The sequence below is a fragment of the Meleagris gallopavo genome, chromosome 5 (genome assembly GCF_000146605.3).
Source record: "Meleagris gallopavo isolate NT-WF06-2002-E0010 breed Aviagen turkey brand Nicholas breeding stock chromosome 5, Turkey_5.1, whole genome shotgun sequence".
Taxonomy (NCBI): domain Eukaryota; kingdom Metazoa; phylum Chordata; class Aves; order Galliformes; family Phasianidae; genus Meleagris; species Meleagris gallopavo.
In genome coordinates, this window is record NC_015015.2 from 4,609,653 (window position 1) to 4,624,532 (window position 14,880).

The 14,880-nt window shown below is 61.2% G+C and overlaps 3 protein-coding genes across 3 annotated transcripts; all 3 read right to left on the minus strand.

Annotated features, from left to right (window-relative positions):
- Window positions 1-1,227: 1,227 nt before the first annotated feature.
- CD6 (CD6 molecule) lies at window positions 1,228-5,399 on the minus strand. Its single transcript, XM_010710773.3, has 12 exons — window positions 5,022-5,399; window positions 4,316-4,375; window positions 3,914-4,240; window positions 3,535-3,843; window positions 3,076-3,375; window positions 2,917-2,985; window positions 2,702-2,833; window positions 2,502-2,621; window positions 2,213-2,323; window positions 2,060-2,134; window positions 1,777-1,944; window positions 1,228-1,533 (listed from the first exon to the last, which is right to left on the minus strand). Exons 1-12 carry the CDS (start codon window positions 5,077-5,079, stop codon window positions 1,304-1,306), a joined length of 1,959 nt encoding a protein of 652 aa, XP_010709075.1. The 5' UTR covers window positions 5,080-5,399; the 3' UTR covers window positions 1,228-1,303.
- Window positions 5,400-6,373: 974 nt separating this feature from the next.
- Window positions 6,374-12,670, minus strand: TMEM132A (transmembrane protein 132A). Its single transcript, XM_010710774.3, has 11 exons — window positions 11,475-12,670; window positions 10,762-10,982; window positions 10,479-10,691; window positions 10,061-10,380; window positions 9,845-9,991; window positions 9,098-9,290; window positions 8,889-9,032; window positions 8,618-8,820; window positions 8,097-8,373; window positions 7,844-8,035; window positions 6,374-7,769 (listed from the first exon to the last, which is right to left on the minus strand). The coding sequence occupies exons 1-11, from the start codon at window positions 12,376-12,378 to the stop codon at window positions 6,717-6,719; spliced, it is 3,867 nt and encodes a 1,288-aa protein (XP_010709076.1). The 5' UTR covers window positions 12,379-12,670; the 3' UTR covers window positions 6,374-6,716.
- A 118-nt stretch (window positions 12,671-12,788) lies between these two features.
- On the minus strand, window positions 12,789-14,860 carry TMEM109 (transmembrane protein 109). Its single transcript, XM_010710775.3, is given in 5 exon segments — window positions 12,789-13,070; window positions 13,073-13,327; window positions 13,410-13,512; window positions 13,590-13,730; window positions 14,695-14,860. Coding segments are annotated over 5 exon segments (741 nt in total). The 5' UTR covers window positions 14,800-14,860; the 3' UTR covers window positions 12,789-12,933.
- Window positions 14,861-14,880: the final 20 nt, after the last annotated feature.

Here is a 14,880-nt window from a genome sequence, read left to right on the forward strand (position 1 = left end):
ACCCCACAGAAGGAGGGAGCCCAAGGAGAAGTGAACGTGCCCAGCACTGGGGGCCACGGGGACCTTCCTCTTCCTTGGAGTCCTCGCAGGGCTGCAGGCAGTGTGGAGAAGCCGAGCTGAGCACTAGAGCTTGTACCCAAAGCTGGGTGAGCACCACATTTCTTGTGCCTGAAGCATTGCTACTCTTCCCCCAGTTACAGGCATTCTGGGGACACAGCGTGTCCCTATGAAACACATGGGTGCTGGGGAGGCACTGATTGATTGCACCCTAATTAATTTCCCCAAATCCAGGTCAGGCATGCAAAGGAAGCAGCTTGCCATCGACTTGGTGGCAGTGCTGCTGAATGGTGGCTCTACAGGGCCACCAAGCTCTCCACATGGCAACAGCACAGCCCTGTACACAGCCCAGAGGTTCCCCCACCCCACAGCCTTACTCTGGCCCCACATCTCCATTCCCAATGAGTTTCCTGCCTCAACACTTTCTCGGGGATGAAGATTTTCTATGACTCAAATAGAGGTCTCTAAGAGATGCTCAGGGTGGGCAGCACTGATCCTGCTGGCTGTAGCGGTCCATTGGTAGGACCCAATGTGTTCACCCCATTTCTCACCGAAACCCAACCCATAGGCTGTGGCACGCAGTTCACCACCAAATAGTGGGGACGTGGTATTTGGCACACCCTAAACCTGGGCGGATAGCATCATGCACACAGAGTAGCTTGGCCCCACGCAGGCTCCGCTTGCAGCCCTGCTCCGTCTCCTCTCTCTCTCCTTTGTCTGGGGTTTTGTTGCTATTTCAGTGCTTCCTCTGTTGTTGCGGTGTGGCCTCTTTGTTCTGGGCTGCCAGAGATACTCAGCTCAGTAAACAGCTGGAGGATGTGACAGGGGGCAAATTTTCCACTGTGGTTCAGAGCCCGGAGGCGATGAGAGCTCAACTTTCCCTGGACCCCACTGGGTTCCATGCTAGGCTGAGAATGGCAGCCAGAGCACCGTCGGGATGGGCCAGGGTGTTGGGAATGGCATCCTTTGGGTACACCCAGGAAGAGATGAGGGCTTGCCAGGCAGATGGGGCTAAAAGCTTTTAATGGCCCACAGCTGTGTTATGGATAAGAGTCCCCTCCCCGCTGCCTGTTCCCACTCTCAGCAGCCAGAACACCGTCGGGATGGGCCAGGGTGTTGGGAATGGCATCCCTTGGGTACACCCAGGAAGAGATGAGGGCTTGCCAGGCAGATGAGGCTAAAAGCTTTTAATGGCCCACAGCTGTGTTATGGATAAGAGTCCCCTCCCCGCTGCCTGTTCCCACTCTCAGCAGCCAGAACCCTGGATGTCATCGTAATCACTCCCCTCAGAGAAGCTGGGGTCCTGTGTGTGTTCCTCTAGGGATGGGTCCCCACATGTCTCAGCACCCTGCACGTTCTCGTACCACTCCCCTGAGGAGGTGCTGGAGCTGTCAGCATGGTCGGGGTCTGTTGGGGGTGGTGGTACCCACGGCATGTTGAGCACTGGGATGGCCACACAGGGCATGGCTGGGGGTGCTGTGGAAGGCAGGAGATGTATGAGCACCTCTCAGCCCTCCTGCCACTCCCTGGGGTCCCCATATCTATCTGGGACTGTCCCCATCCCTGGGGGTCTCATCAACCCCATTGCCGTCTCCAGAGCTTTTCCCAACCAGGAGGTCACACCAACACCATCCCCATCCCCAGGGCCATCTTCATCCCTGGGTGCTCTCACCATCCCCAGGGCCGTCCCCATCCCTATAGCTGTTTCAGTCCCCTTACTGGTGGGTGCTGTGTGCTGATGGGTGCTGCTGGATGGGGGCTGCGGGCAGTGCCAGGCACATGTGGAGGCTGCGCTCTCACTGCAGTAGGGCTCCGGGGAGGAGGAAGAGGAGGAAGAGGATGAGCTCCTCACCCTGCCCCATGGGTGGGCACACTGCATGGTTGGCACTGCGGGGACACAGAGTGCATGTCATTAGGGAAGCACAGGGCCACCATTTACCCACACATGGATGGGCAGACAGATATCTGTGGGACAGGAGGATGGAGGATGGAGCTGGCGCACCCTCTGTGGGAAATGGCTCCATCCCATCCTGGGTGGGCACCAGCAGCTGCTCACCCGGCTGTCGGCGCTGTGAGTCTGTGGGGTGGGAGGAACAGGGTCAATGGGGGAACCCATTATAGTGGAGAGGTGCCAGGGTGGGGGGTGGGGTCTCACTGTGAAAGGTGGAGAGGGCCACAGGTGGCTTGCTGCTGAAATCATAGTGTTCATAGTCAGAGTCAGAGGAGTCGGAGCCCTTGGTGGTGGGAAGAGTTGCAGGTGTGGAGTCTGCAGGGAGAGAGAGAGCTGGGGCTGCAGTCACCAGCAGGTTGCAGGGGCTGGTGGTCTCAGGGAGCATGTAGGGCTGATGGGGATGGTGGGCTGCTGGAGTGGATGGAGCTAATGGGGCTGCTGAGGACTCATAGAGCTGATGGTGCTAACACAGTGAGTGACCTACTAGACCCACCTGGCCCCTTGGGGAAGTCTGCAGGTGCCTCCCTGTAGTTGTTGCAAGTCTCTAAGGGCATGTCGTGACCCTGGCTGCTATGGGTCACCAGGAGTGGCACTGGGGTCCCCAGGGTGAGAGCTGCAAGAGTGGAGAGGATCAGTGAGAGTATGTCTGGGAGCAGTGCCCCATGCACCCCTTAAGCCCAGAGGGACCCTTACCGCTCCTCTTCCTCAAGTACAGCAAGGCAGTGGTGAAGACCACCAGTGTGAGCAGGAGCAGTGCTGCCAGCACCACACATGGGATGAAGAGAGGCATATGCAGAGGGGACAGGGCCCCCAAGCCCTTTGTGGCTGCAGCAGAGAATGGACAAAGTTCATGACACTCTCCCACCCACACCCCTTGGTTCCCCCCATCTGTACCAAAGCACACTTACTGCTTGGGGATGTACCACCACTTGGCATCACTGTTACCTCCAGGGTTGGTGTCTGCAAGCCCTGGGAGCCTGCAGGAGGGCAGAGGGGAGGCTGCAGCTCCACGACCCAGAGGGGCTGCTGGCCCAAACCTTTTCCCATGGGGCCAAAGAGTGCCGTACCATTGCAGATGACACCGGCAGCACGGGACTCGTGGCAGGGAGCTGACTTGTTGTAGGTCCAGTGGCAGTATGCCAGTGAGGGCTGCCAGTCCGGGCACTCATAAAGCATCTTGGTGGGCAGTGTGTGGTGGAAGGAAGGACGCAGCAGTGGCTCCCCACAGCCCAGCATGTGGCACAGAACTGCAGCCTCCAGCATGTACCAGGTACTGTCGCACACAGTGCTCCATGTCCCACGGTAATGCACCTCCACACGACCCGCGCAGCCATCCTTGCCTCCAGACAGCCGCCACTCGTGATGTTCTGCAAGGGCACTGTGTAGGGTCAAGATGGCGCCACAGCACAGGGGGCAGCCATTTCCACAACACAAGGACCAGACAGCACCACGGCACTGCTTTTGGATGGTGCTGCAGCACGAGTACAGTGCCAGAGGCATCACCCCCGAACGCACACGTCACCCACCCGAGCACACCACGCTGGCGTCCTCTTTGTGGCTGCAGTCGTGCTGTAGGGCAGCAGGGCATTCCCCCAGCTGTTCCTCGTGCCCGCTGCAGTTCACCTCGTCCAGCAGCACGGGGCCATGCCCCCGGCCGAAGGCAGCCTCTCGTGGCGCACGCAGTGCCCAGCCGCAGCCCAGCTGCCGGCACACCACGGCAGCATCTGCCAGGTCCCAGCCATCGTCACACACCGTGCCCCAGCTGCCCGCCTGCCGCAGCTCCACCCGGCCCTCGCAGCGGCTGTGCCCACCAGCCAGACGCAGCACTGGGGCACCTGGGTGAGATGGAGAGGTGCTGGCACCCGGCACTGTTCCAGGGAGGGCATGCACCCACTGTGCCCTTACCTGTGCAGGTGACATTTGCTGGCCCTGCTGCACAGCAGCTGGGCTCAGTGGCCAGCTGCAGCTGGCAGAGCTGTGGCTCCCACCCACTGCAGTTGGCCACTGCAGTTGGGCATCCCTTGGAGAAATCTCTGTCACTGTCCAGGCTTGCCATCACTGCATCACCCTCAGCATCCCCGCAGTGCAGGTGGTGGCACAGCTCCCGAGAGGCAGCAGCACTCCAGGACCCCCGACACACAGGCATCCAGTGGCCACGGTGCTGCACCTGCACTGTGCCCTCACAGGGGTGGCTGCCACCAGCCAGGCGCAGCAGGGCTGTGCTCCAGGGACCTGCAGGCAGCTCGGGATGAGGATGGCAGGGGGGTCCCCACACCCGCTGCCCCATGGATGGATGCCCATTCTCACCTGGCTCTGCTGTGGTGTTCCTCGGCACCGCGGTGAGAACTCCTGTTGCCTCCACTGGAGCTATAAAGAGGGGGCAGGGAGGTGTAGGATGGCAGTGGGATGCCAGTCCCCAGCATGGCACCAGAGGTACAAAATGGCGACCAGAGTTTGCCTGCTCTTAAGCCAAAACCTCAAATTCATCCCATGTGGCCACACATTGACCCTCCTGATGCAGGGGACTGCTCTGGGAAAGCCTCCAGGCTTAGCAGTGGGGTTTGGGACAGGCCTGTGCCCAGGTGGTTAGTGCTAAGGGGAGATTTTAGGACACCATGTGTGTGCTGGGGGCAAAATGGTGTCTGGGTCTGTTGGGAACAGAGGGCTGCGAGCTTAGCGCCTCACTGCTCAGCTTGGGAGGAGGAGAAAAGCAGGGGCGCTCTGCACAGCCTGCAGCATGGGCAAAGCATTTGCTTTCTCTCAGCAATGTTCCACATGAAGCAGCATTCTTTGAAGAACAATGTTCTGGTGCAAAAAGCAGGGTGGGATGGGGTAGGGTGAGATGCTCCTGGGGAACAACAGCAAAGCACTTCACCTCCCTGGTGGCAGCAAGGGGACACGGAATGGGAGACCTCATGCTGGGTCAGACCTGACAATGGTGCCAAGCATCCTCACCGTGTATCGAACCCAATGTGTTGGCAACGTCCCACCAGAGCTGGGGATGATGGCATACCTGGTTTGGGCACAGCAGCAGCGCAGAGAGCAGCCAGCAGCAGGCACAGCACCTCCATCCTCACCTCCTGCCCATTGCGTCAGGTGCTGCTCAGTGTCGGGATGTGGCCCCGTGCTGCTGCATGCCGCACCTCCGGCCCCAGTATGCAGGAAGCCAGGGGTGTCGGTGTGGGGGTGGTTCCATCCTGTCCCACTGCAGCACCACATGGCCATGGGAAGCGGTACACTGAGGGGTAATGGAGGTAGCTTGGGGACCGTGTCGTGCACCCGTGGTGTCCTTATAGTGCATCAGTGGTGTGGGAGAAGCTCAGAGCACTGTGGGATCACACTGTGCCACATCCTGATTTAGGATGAGAGGGGTTGGGAGAACCCACCCCCACTGCAGGGTTGAACTCTGCCACCAGCAGTGGGGACAGGGGGACCCTGGGATAACCAGGATGGATTGAATGCAGTTGATCACTTTGGCATCTGTGGATAAAGGGGTGGGCATGGATATGTGGTCTACCACCGGTAACCACAGCAGTGGGATGGGAAATGGATTTGGAAGCCTTCATGAAACTGAGGAAGCCCAGCACAGCAGCCACATCACTGCCTCCATCCATCCCCATTTCCTGTCACATTCTATCCCCATCCCATCCTATTCCATCCCCATCCCATCCCATCCCCATCTCCACTCCCCATCCCTATCTCCATCCCATTCCATCCCCACTCCCATCCCCACTCCCATCCCATCCCCACTCCATTCCATCCTATCCTATCCCACCCCATCCCCATCTCATCCCATCTCATCTCATCACATCCCATCCCCATCCCTAGTGCCATCCCATTCCATCCCCATCCTATCCCATCTCCATCTAATTTTCATCCCATCCCTATCTCATCCCTGTCCCATCCTATCCCATTCTATCCCCATCTCATCTCATCTCATCTCATCTCATCTCATCTCATCTCATCTCATCTCATATCCCATCCCATCCCATCCCATCCCATGCCCATTCCATCCCCACCTAATCTCCATCTCATCCCCATCCCATCCCATCCCATCCCGTGCCCATGCTCATTCCATCCCCGCCTAATCTCCATCTCATCCCCATCCCATCCCATCCCATCCCGTGCCCATGCTCAGTCCATCCCCGCCTAATCTCCATCTCATCCCCATCCCATCCCCATCCCATTCCCATCCCATCCCCATCCTCATGCCACCCACTCCCTGCCCAAAGTCACAGCAGCTGGGCCACAGCCAGGACGTTCCCACATGCACCCACACCTGGAGCCAAAGCAAACAGCCTGTGCTTGTCCCCAGCAATGCAAAGTGACCCAGTTCTGTGCCGCCACCACACCAGGCACCACTCCTTTGTTTTAAATATTTAATTTTGGTAACAACAATCAGACTTAAAAATCTTCCATAAATAAGGGTCCCCACCCCACAGCGCAATGGGTACAAAATGTTGTACAAAACAGACAAGAGGCCAGTCAAGGGGGGGCCACAGAACTCGGCATCAGCACTATGAACACAATGTGGCAATGAGAACCTCAGAAAGGAAGGGGACCCCGTGCCCCCAGCACCGCAGTGGAAACCCCAGGGCAAGGTGACAGCGGGATGTCACTGATTCCCAATGGGGCTTAAGAATGGTCCCTCCAGTGTCTCCTCGAAGGAGAATAGGAATAGGGACAAAGTAGACGGTCCTGGTGGGGGTCAGGAGCTGCCACGGATCCTCTCCATGTAGCAGCGCAGCTCCTCAGGGTCACGCAGCCCCATGTCCTCACACACCCAGCGGATGTCGTCCTCACCAGCCACCAGGATGGATTGCACATTGGGGGTGGGCTGGGGGGGATCCTCAGGGGCACGCTGGGGTGCAAAGGTGACGAACTCCACGCGTTTCCGCCGGTTGCCCCCTGGCACAGACCTTTCTTTGCGGGACTCCACTGAGGTGCCACTGGGGGACCCCATGTCGGGTGCCAGAGGGTCTGCACAGCAGCAGCGCTCAGGCTGGGGGCCTGGCAGGGTGTCAGGCTCAGGCTGCCGGCGATCCAGCTGCCGGCTCAGCTCCTCCTGGTCAGTGCCCAGCCAGACCCAGTTGTGGGGCTGGGAAGCCGCAGGAGCGGTGCTGGTGTCAGGGGGCTCCTTCTGCTGGTAGCGCAGCACAAAGAAGACGCAGTTAACGAGGAAGATGAAGATGGCCAGGCAGAAGACACCCAGCAGCACATACATGCCGATCTCCAGGTCGCTCACACGTGCAGGGGCCTTCACCATTTCTTCCTTCTCCTCCTCCTGCATGCCATGGCCATAGCCTTCCTCTCTTTCCTCCTCCTCCTCTTCGGAGGAAGACCCCATGCCCTGCAGCTTTGTGTTGACCAGTCCCACATCACCATGCTCACCCTGGCCTGCCATCACTGCCTCACCTGACAGGGCCCCCTCTGCCCTTGGGAATGGCATGGGAGACTGGGGGCTGCTTGGGGGGGTGCTGTGCCCTCCAGCCCCCTCTAACAAGGCAGTGCCAGCAGCCAACACAGCAGCACGGTGACGGCCACGGCGGCACACATCCAGGGGGTGCAGGCTGAGCTGCAGCAGGGCCCCTCGGCCCAGCCCCTCCACCACCACCCGCGGATGCCAGGACGAAGTCCCCACCACATTGACCACTGTGGGATCCAGTGAAGTGACAGCCAGCACGGCATCCTGCCCACCATACAGCTCCATCGGTGCCAGCGTGCCATCAGAGAAGGACAGCCAGACAGATAGCGTCGCCTCCTGCCAGGACACCGAGTGGCACCAGGGTGGCACTGGGGCACAGAGCTCCTCCTTGGCCACCCACAGATCCTCACCTGCTTGGAGCCCTGCAGCGTAGCTGTGGCCTGGCACACGGCAGTGAGCATGCCAGGGTGGCTAGGCTCCAGGTGCAACGCCAGCGCCAGTCCTGCCACCACTGCAGCACGCAGTTCTGTCACTGCCACCTTCTCCTCCGACACCACCAGCATCTGCTCACCGAGGATGGCATCCGACAGCGGGGAGCGCACCTGCAGGAAGCTGGTCAGCATCCTTCCACTACCGCATCTCCCTGCGTTGCCCCAAACCTACCTCCACTGAGGTGACGCCGGGCTCCCGGCCCACCAGCACAGTGCCGCCTTCCAGTGATGCCACACGGGGGTCCTGCACGCGTGCCCAGCTGGCCACCAGGTGCGTGACATCCAGCAGCCACTCAGGGCCTGGCAAGTAGGATAGGTGGCGGCCACCATCCTGTGGATGTGCCACGAAGTATGCCAGGAACCGCACTGCTGTGCGCTGGTACTGCAACCGGCAGCTCCGTGCCCGCCGCTCAGCATCCTCCCCAGGGTCCTCCACGTCACTGCTAGAGCTGTGGGCACGAGGACACATGCATCACCCACAGGCAGAGGGGCGAGTGTCATGAGTGCCAGGGAGGCTTGGTGGGGTACTGGGTCACGGGATAGGGGGCAGGGTACACCATGAGCACCATTTGGACTCAGAAAGACATGCGGTACAAGCACGATGGGGCTCAGAGGGACAGGGACACACATCACAAGTGCCAGCTCCCTTCCATCCTATGCCAAAGCAGCAGTAGCACAGAGTGTTCCTCTCACCTGTCAGTGTTCCCAGGCAGACGCCAGCCACGCACCTGCTCCAGGGCAGTGTCTCCCAGCTGGACACGCAATGGCAGCAGAGGTGCCCAGACAGTGAAGAGCAGCGAGGCATGCAGGCGGTGTGCCCAAAAGTCCACCCGCACCCCACGGGCACCACGGCTCTCCTTGCCCCCCACGAACACCGCATCACAGCCCTCCGATACCTGTTGGGGCACACTGAGGGGCAGAGGGTGCCCAGGGAGTGGTGCTGGCGGGCTGGGACCCTGCTCACCTGCAGCACTTGTGTATCTGCTGACTCACAGCCTGGTGGCTCACTGAGCTCGGACACGGCACCACCCACCTCCACTGTCACCAATGTCACTGGCACAGTACGGGGGACACCGGTCAGCGGGGACGTATTGAGAAGCTCCAGCTCCTGTAGACACAGTGGGGCTGAGCACCATGGGGAGGTGGGGTGGGATGCGGGATGGGGGCACCCACCTGCACCAGGGGGACGAGGACGCGCATATCACGCTCCGACACCTGCACCTCCCACACCAGCTTGTCCTTCTGAGCCTCAGGGTCCTGGCCTGGGTATTCCACCTGCCAGGTGAGGGGTCGTGCCAGTGCCTGACCCCCCGTGCCATTCTCCACCGCCAGCTCTAGGTGGAGAAGCTCAGCTGCCTCCAGTGCCCTGTGGGAACAGAGCTCTGGATGGGACCCACTGGGATGGGGACCCAACAGAATGGGGATGTCCACCAACAGGGACCCACTGCTTCAGGGCTGCCCCATATCCCAAACTAGGACCTACTGGGATGGGACCACCCTGCATCCCCAACTGGGACCTATTGTTGAAATGGAGCTCTCCCACACCATCAGCCATCCAATTAGAATTTGCTGGGACAGGGACAGTGCAACATGCACGGGTTCCCATGCCCAAGTGGGCCATACTGGGCTGGATATGCTGCCATGCACAGGCCCTAATGCCAATTGGGCCATTGTGGGATGGATTCGGTGCCACGCACAGGTCATTGCGCCCAGTGGGGCCATACTGGGATGAGAGCAGTGTTATATACAGGTCCTTGTGACCAACTGGACCACAGTGGGATGGTAGCGGTGCCATGCACAGATCCCCATGCTCAACTGGGGCCATACTGAAATGCATGCAGTGCCACGCACAGGTCCCCATGCCCAAGTGGGCCCCACCAGGTGCCACGCTGAAAATCTCTCCCATGTCACTGCCCATACCTGGTGCTCCTAAGGATGTCCCTGCTGCGCCGACATGTCACCACAGCCGACCAGTGCTTGGGGCCACGGCTGCGTTCCAAATGGACAGTCCACGCAGGGTCCGCAGACCTGGCGGCCACCACCTGCAGCCCCTTCTTGGCCTTGACTCTACGTAATGAGGAAGGGCCGTCATACTGTGCCCCCATCACAACCCCCCCTCCTCACACGTGCTCTCACCGCAGGGTCAGCAACATGGCAGTGAAGTTGTGTCGCAGCGCCAGGCTGGCAGTGAAGTGCTGCCCAGGCCGCAAGGCTCTGTCAGGGACGCGCAGCAGCACTCTCTCATCCAACTGCACCTCTTGCCGTTGTGCCACTGCCGGCACTGCCTGCATCTCCAGCATCCCCACGTACCGCAGAGGCTCCACTGTGGCACTGGGATGGCTGCAGGTTCCCGGCCCAGCCACGCCGTACCACAGCTCGACTGACTCCAGGGATGACACCGGGGAGAACCAGCGTGCTGGGATCTCCAGTTCCACCAAGCAGATGCCCAGTGGGGCCTGGGGGGGACAGCAGCCTTAGGGCTGGGGGCTGAGTGGGGCCAGCAGCACTACGGCGACAGCACCTTGGGGCTGCAGGGCTGTGGGCTGTGACCCACCTGCACATGGCAGGAACCTTGCACCGTCTGGCTGCGCTGCTGGGCCTGCAGGACAATGCAGGGCAGCGAGTGGTCCCCAGGGGGGTCCCGCCGGCCACGCCAGTCAGGGCCATGCAGGTGGAAGAGGACACGGGCATTGGGTTCATCTGGACTCACAGTGCTGTGCAGGGGCACGGCACGGATGGCCCAGGTGGGACTCTTGGTGGGCACCTCCTGGAAGAGATGGGGATGGCGGTGTGGTGTCCCCGTGGGCTCAGCACGGCTTTGTGGTGGTTGGCATTACCTGGTGGGTGCTGAAGGGTGGGTAGGAGGCTCGCAGAAGAGGTGAGGGGCCAGCGGTGGGGTGGCGGGGCAGCAGCAGGAAGGTGTCAGAACGGGCATGCAGAGAGGTGTTAGCAGGCAGGACTCCATCCGCACGCTGCAGGCGGTAGTGCTCGGGCACTTCCTGCAGCTCCATCTCCACAGGCAGGAACACGGGCTCCGGGGGGGACCACTCGCTGCTGGCTGAGGAGATGGAGACAAGGCAAGGGTGGGCACTGAAACAAGGGAATGGCTTTCCCATGGGCTTTGGGCACTGCTGCTCCTGGAGAATCCAACCCCCAACCTGCCCAGGAAGGAGTCTGCTGGGGGGAGCAGTGCTGAGTGATTGCTGGGGGTGGGAGCCAGGCACTGGGCACCTGGGGGTACAGGGGTTGTGTGGGACAGATCCCCACCAGATCCAGGGAGCACATGGGGCAGATTCCAAATGGATCGTAGGGACTGGATGATTCCTAAGGTCCCTTCCAACCCAACCATTCCATGGTTTTGTGATCTTCAAGGACCCTTTCCAACCCAACCACTCCGCGGTTCCACGGCCGCCCAGGGCAGATCCCGGTAGACTCCGGGGAGCACATAGGGCAGATCCCAGCTCATCCCATGTCCACCTCCCGGCTCTCCCCGGGATAGCCGTGTGGAGCAGTTTCCGGCCCGGGGGGGTTCGGTGCCCACGGTGCTCACCTGAAGCCCCGAGCAGTGCGGCGGCCAGCAGCAACAGGTACGGCACCTTGTCCAGGGCCATGGCCGGACCGGTTCCGGAGCCGGGGCCGTGCGGGCTCCGCGGAGCGTCCGTGCGAGCGGAGCCTCTGCTACCGTCCCTCCGCCTCCGCGCGCAGACAATGGGGCCGGGGCGGGACCGGCACCGGCGCCGCCTCACCCCGGCGGGTCCTAAACGCCCCGCGCCGGGCACTGCGGGACCCCGAGGGAGCAGACACGGAGCGACATTCTCGTCCCGAGCCGGGCACCGGGAGAGATTGGGAGACAATGGGGAGAAGGGGAACAGCGGGGTGAGCTGGGCGGACTGGAAGGATGAGGGATATTGGACGTGCTGGGGGAAATGGGAAGAACGAGGGGCACTGGGAGACCTGGGGAGGTAAGGGGCATAGGCGTCATGGGAGAACTGGAGGGTTTGGGAGGCATGAGGACAGGCGGTGCTGTGAGGACTGGAGACATTAGGGAGAGTTGAAGGCATTGGGGACACTGGGGCACTGAGGGACTGGGAGGAATGAGGGGTAATAAGGGCACGGGGAAGGGTGGGGGACACTGGGAGAGCTGGAGGGATTGAGAAGGATGGGAGACACTGGGGGCACAGGGAAGGGTGGCGGTGTTGGTAGGAATGCAGTATGCTGGGGAGAACGTGGGAGGAATTGCTGGTGGGACTGGGAAGAATGAGGGACACTTGTGGGACTGGGGACTCTGAGCAGGACTGGGAGGGATGGGAGGCATGGGGGGCACAGGGAAGGGTGGGTGTGGTTGAAGGACTTGGGCACTGGGGCAGACCTGGGGCACTGGGATCACTGGAGGGACTTGGAGGGTAATTGAAAGGACTGGGGGCACTGGGGGTACAAGGAAGGGAGTGTGACATTGTGGATGCTGAGTGCAGTGGGACAAAGTAGGAAGACTGAAGGGACTGGGAAGGCTGGGGGCCATAGGAACAGTGGGGACACTGGAAGGGATGGGGACACAGCGTCAGAGTCGAGGGCACTGGGGACACTGGTGGCAATGGGGGAACACTGGAAGGACGGGAGTGCCGCAAAGCCAGAGGGCACCAGGGACAGAGCCAGACATTGGCACTGATAACCTCACCCTCAGCAAACAGGCGACAGAGACAGCACTCACAGGGACAGTATGTCCTGCCCCCACCCTGAGTGTCCTCTGTGCCCCCCCCGGAACTGAGCGCCTTCCCTGCAGGCACAGCGTGGACAGCAGTCAAACTTTATTTGGTGGCCAAACCATTCCACAACAGCAAACTAAGCACGTAGCCCTCATCCTATGGCTGGGGGGGTTACCTAGTTTGGGACCCCCAGGCACTTTGGTGTGAGGGGGTTCAGGGCTTGGGTTTGGTGTTAGTGAAGGCACTGAGTGTGGGGCACTGGAGGGGGCCATACACACACACAAACAGAGGGCCCCCCCACACCCCTCACTCCTCCGCACGGCCTCGTGCTGCCCCATAGTGCTGCTGCCTCCTCCGCAGCTCCTCCACCTTCCACTCCAGGCTGCGCACAGCAGCCTCCAGGTGTGCACCAGGGCTGGGCGGGGGGGCCCTGCCACCCCCAGCAGCACATAGAGCCCCCAGAGCCCCAGCAGCATGGCCGCCCGCACCATGAGGCCGCTGCCCTCTGCTGCCACCACATGCAGGAAGGCTCCCAGGAAGGCACAGAGCCGGAGCCAGTGCAGCACGGGCCGCAGCAGTGCCACGACCAGGCCCAACAGCCATGGCAGGAAGTGGACCCCCACCAGAGCTAGCAGCCCCCACAGCAAGACCCGCTGCACCGCACCGGGGCTCAGTGCCACACTGCCCGCCAGCCAGGTCCCTGTGGTTCAAAACATGGGAGAATATTTGAGACCAAGCAGTTGGGGCTGCACCCGGGCGAGCCCACATTGCACCGTGCTCACCGTGCAAACCGCAGGCATCCAGCAGATCCCCCACTGTGCTGCTCAGCACAGCCAGGCCTGATGAGATGGCTGAGGCGGTGAGCCAGAGTGCAGTCAGCAGGCTCTGCAAAGAGAAAGGGCCTCATGGGGCCATGTCATGCTCACTACACCTCCCCCCCACCTCCAACTCCCCCTGCTCACCTCGGCCAGCAGGCGCAGCGGCTCGGCTCCCAGGCAGCCCTCCAGGCTGGCCCAGGTGGTGTGGCCCAGCTGCCACAGGGCCTCATCCAAGGCAGCCATGGCACTGCCAAAAGCCCCCATCCTTGGCACTGCCAACGGGGTCTGTGGGCAACGGAGGGGTTTGAGCTGCCCCCCTAATCAGCCCCCCACAACTTGGTGCCCTCTCCAAGCCCCCCAAACATATCCCCAGGGTGCCCTCTCAATGTGCCCGCCCAGCATGCCACCCCATATTCCTCCATGACCCTCCTACATCTCCCCATATATCCCCCAATAGAGGCTCCACAAATATGAACCCCCAATATTTTCCTATGTGCCCCCCATACCACCCCATCTATCTGCCTGCCCATACACCCCCACAACACAGTACTTCCTGCAATATACCCCAATATCCCCCCATCTGCCTCCCCCATAAGGCTCACCCATACAACACCCCAGAATAGCCTCCCCAACACCCCATTGTACCCCCATTGCCCCCCACTCCCCTCTCAACCTCCCTCAATATGTTCCCCACCGATATACACAAATGTACCCCCATTACTCCCCAGTGTGCCCACCCATGCCATCTCCCAATATAACCCCCATCTCCCTACATGCCCTCCCATGCTCATGCCCCCCATATGCCCCCTATGTACCCATAACACAGTCCCCCAATATTCCCCCATATGAACACTCCCTCTATACTCTTCAGTATCCCCCCATATGCCCCCAACCCCCAATTTCCCCCCCATTACCCCTCATTACAGCCCTCCCTCTAATCCCTCAATATAGCCCCTCCCCATATGCCCCCCCCATATATTTCCTCCAAGCATTCCCCCCCAATATCCCCCTTAATATTACCCTAGGTGCCCCAGTCAGTACACTCCTATACACCCCCCATTTACCCTCCCAGCACCCCCTGCCCACTCCAGGCCCTCTGCTCTTCTCCACCTCCCCCGCACCCTCCCAATCCCCACTCCCATATTCCCTCCCACAACCCCCCATTTTCCCCCTGCGCTGTCCCTCCCCTCCCCTCATCCGCCTTGTCCCCCCTCATCCTCTTCCCCTTCCTCCCGGGGTTCTCCCGCACCCCCGCACAGGGCAGGACCGCCCACTGCCGCACGGGGGCGCTGCGGGCAGGTCGGCCACAACGCACGAACGGTCGTGCCGCGAGCCCGCCGCCGCGGGGCGCCATGGGAGCTGTAGTCCTGCTCGGGGTGCGCCGGGAGGCGGGGGGGAAAGGGGGAATGCACTGGCGCGGGGCACGCCGGGAGCA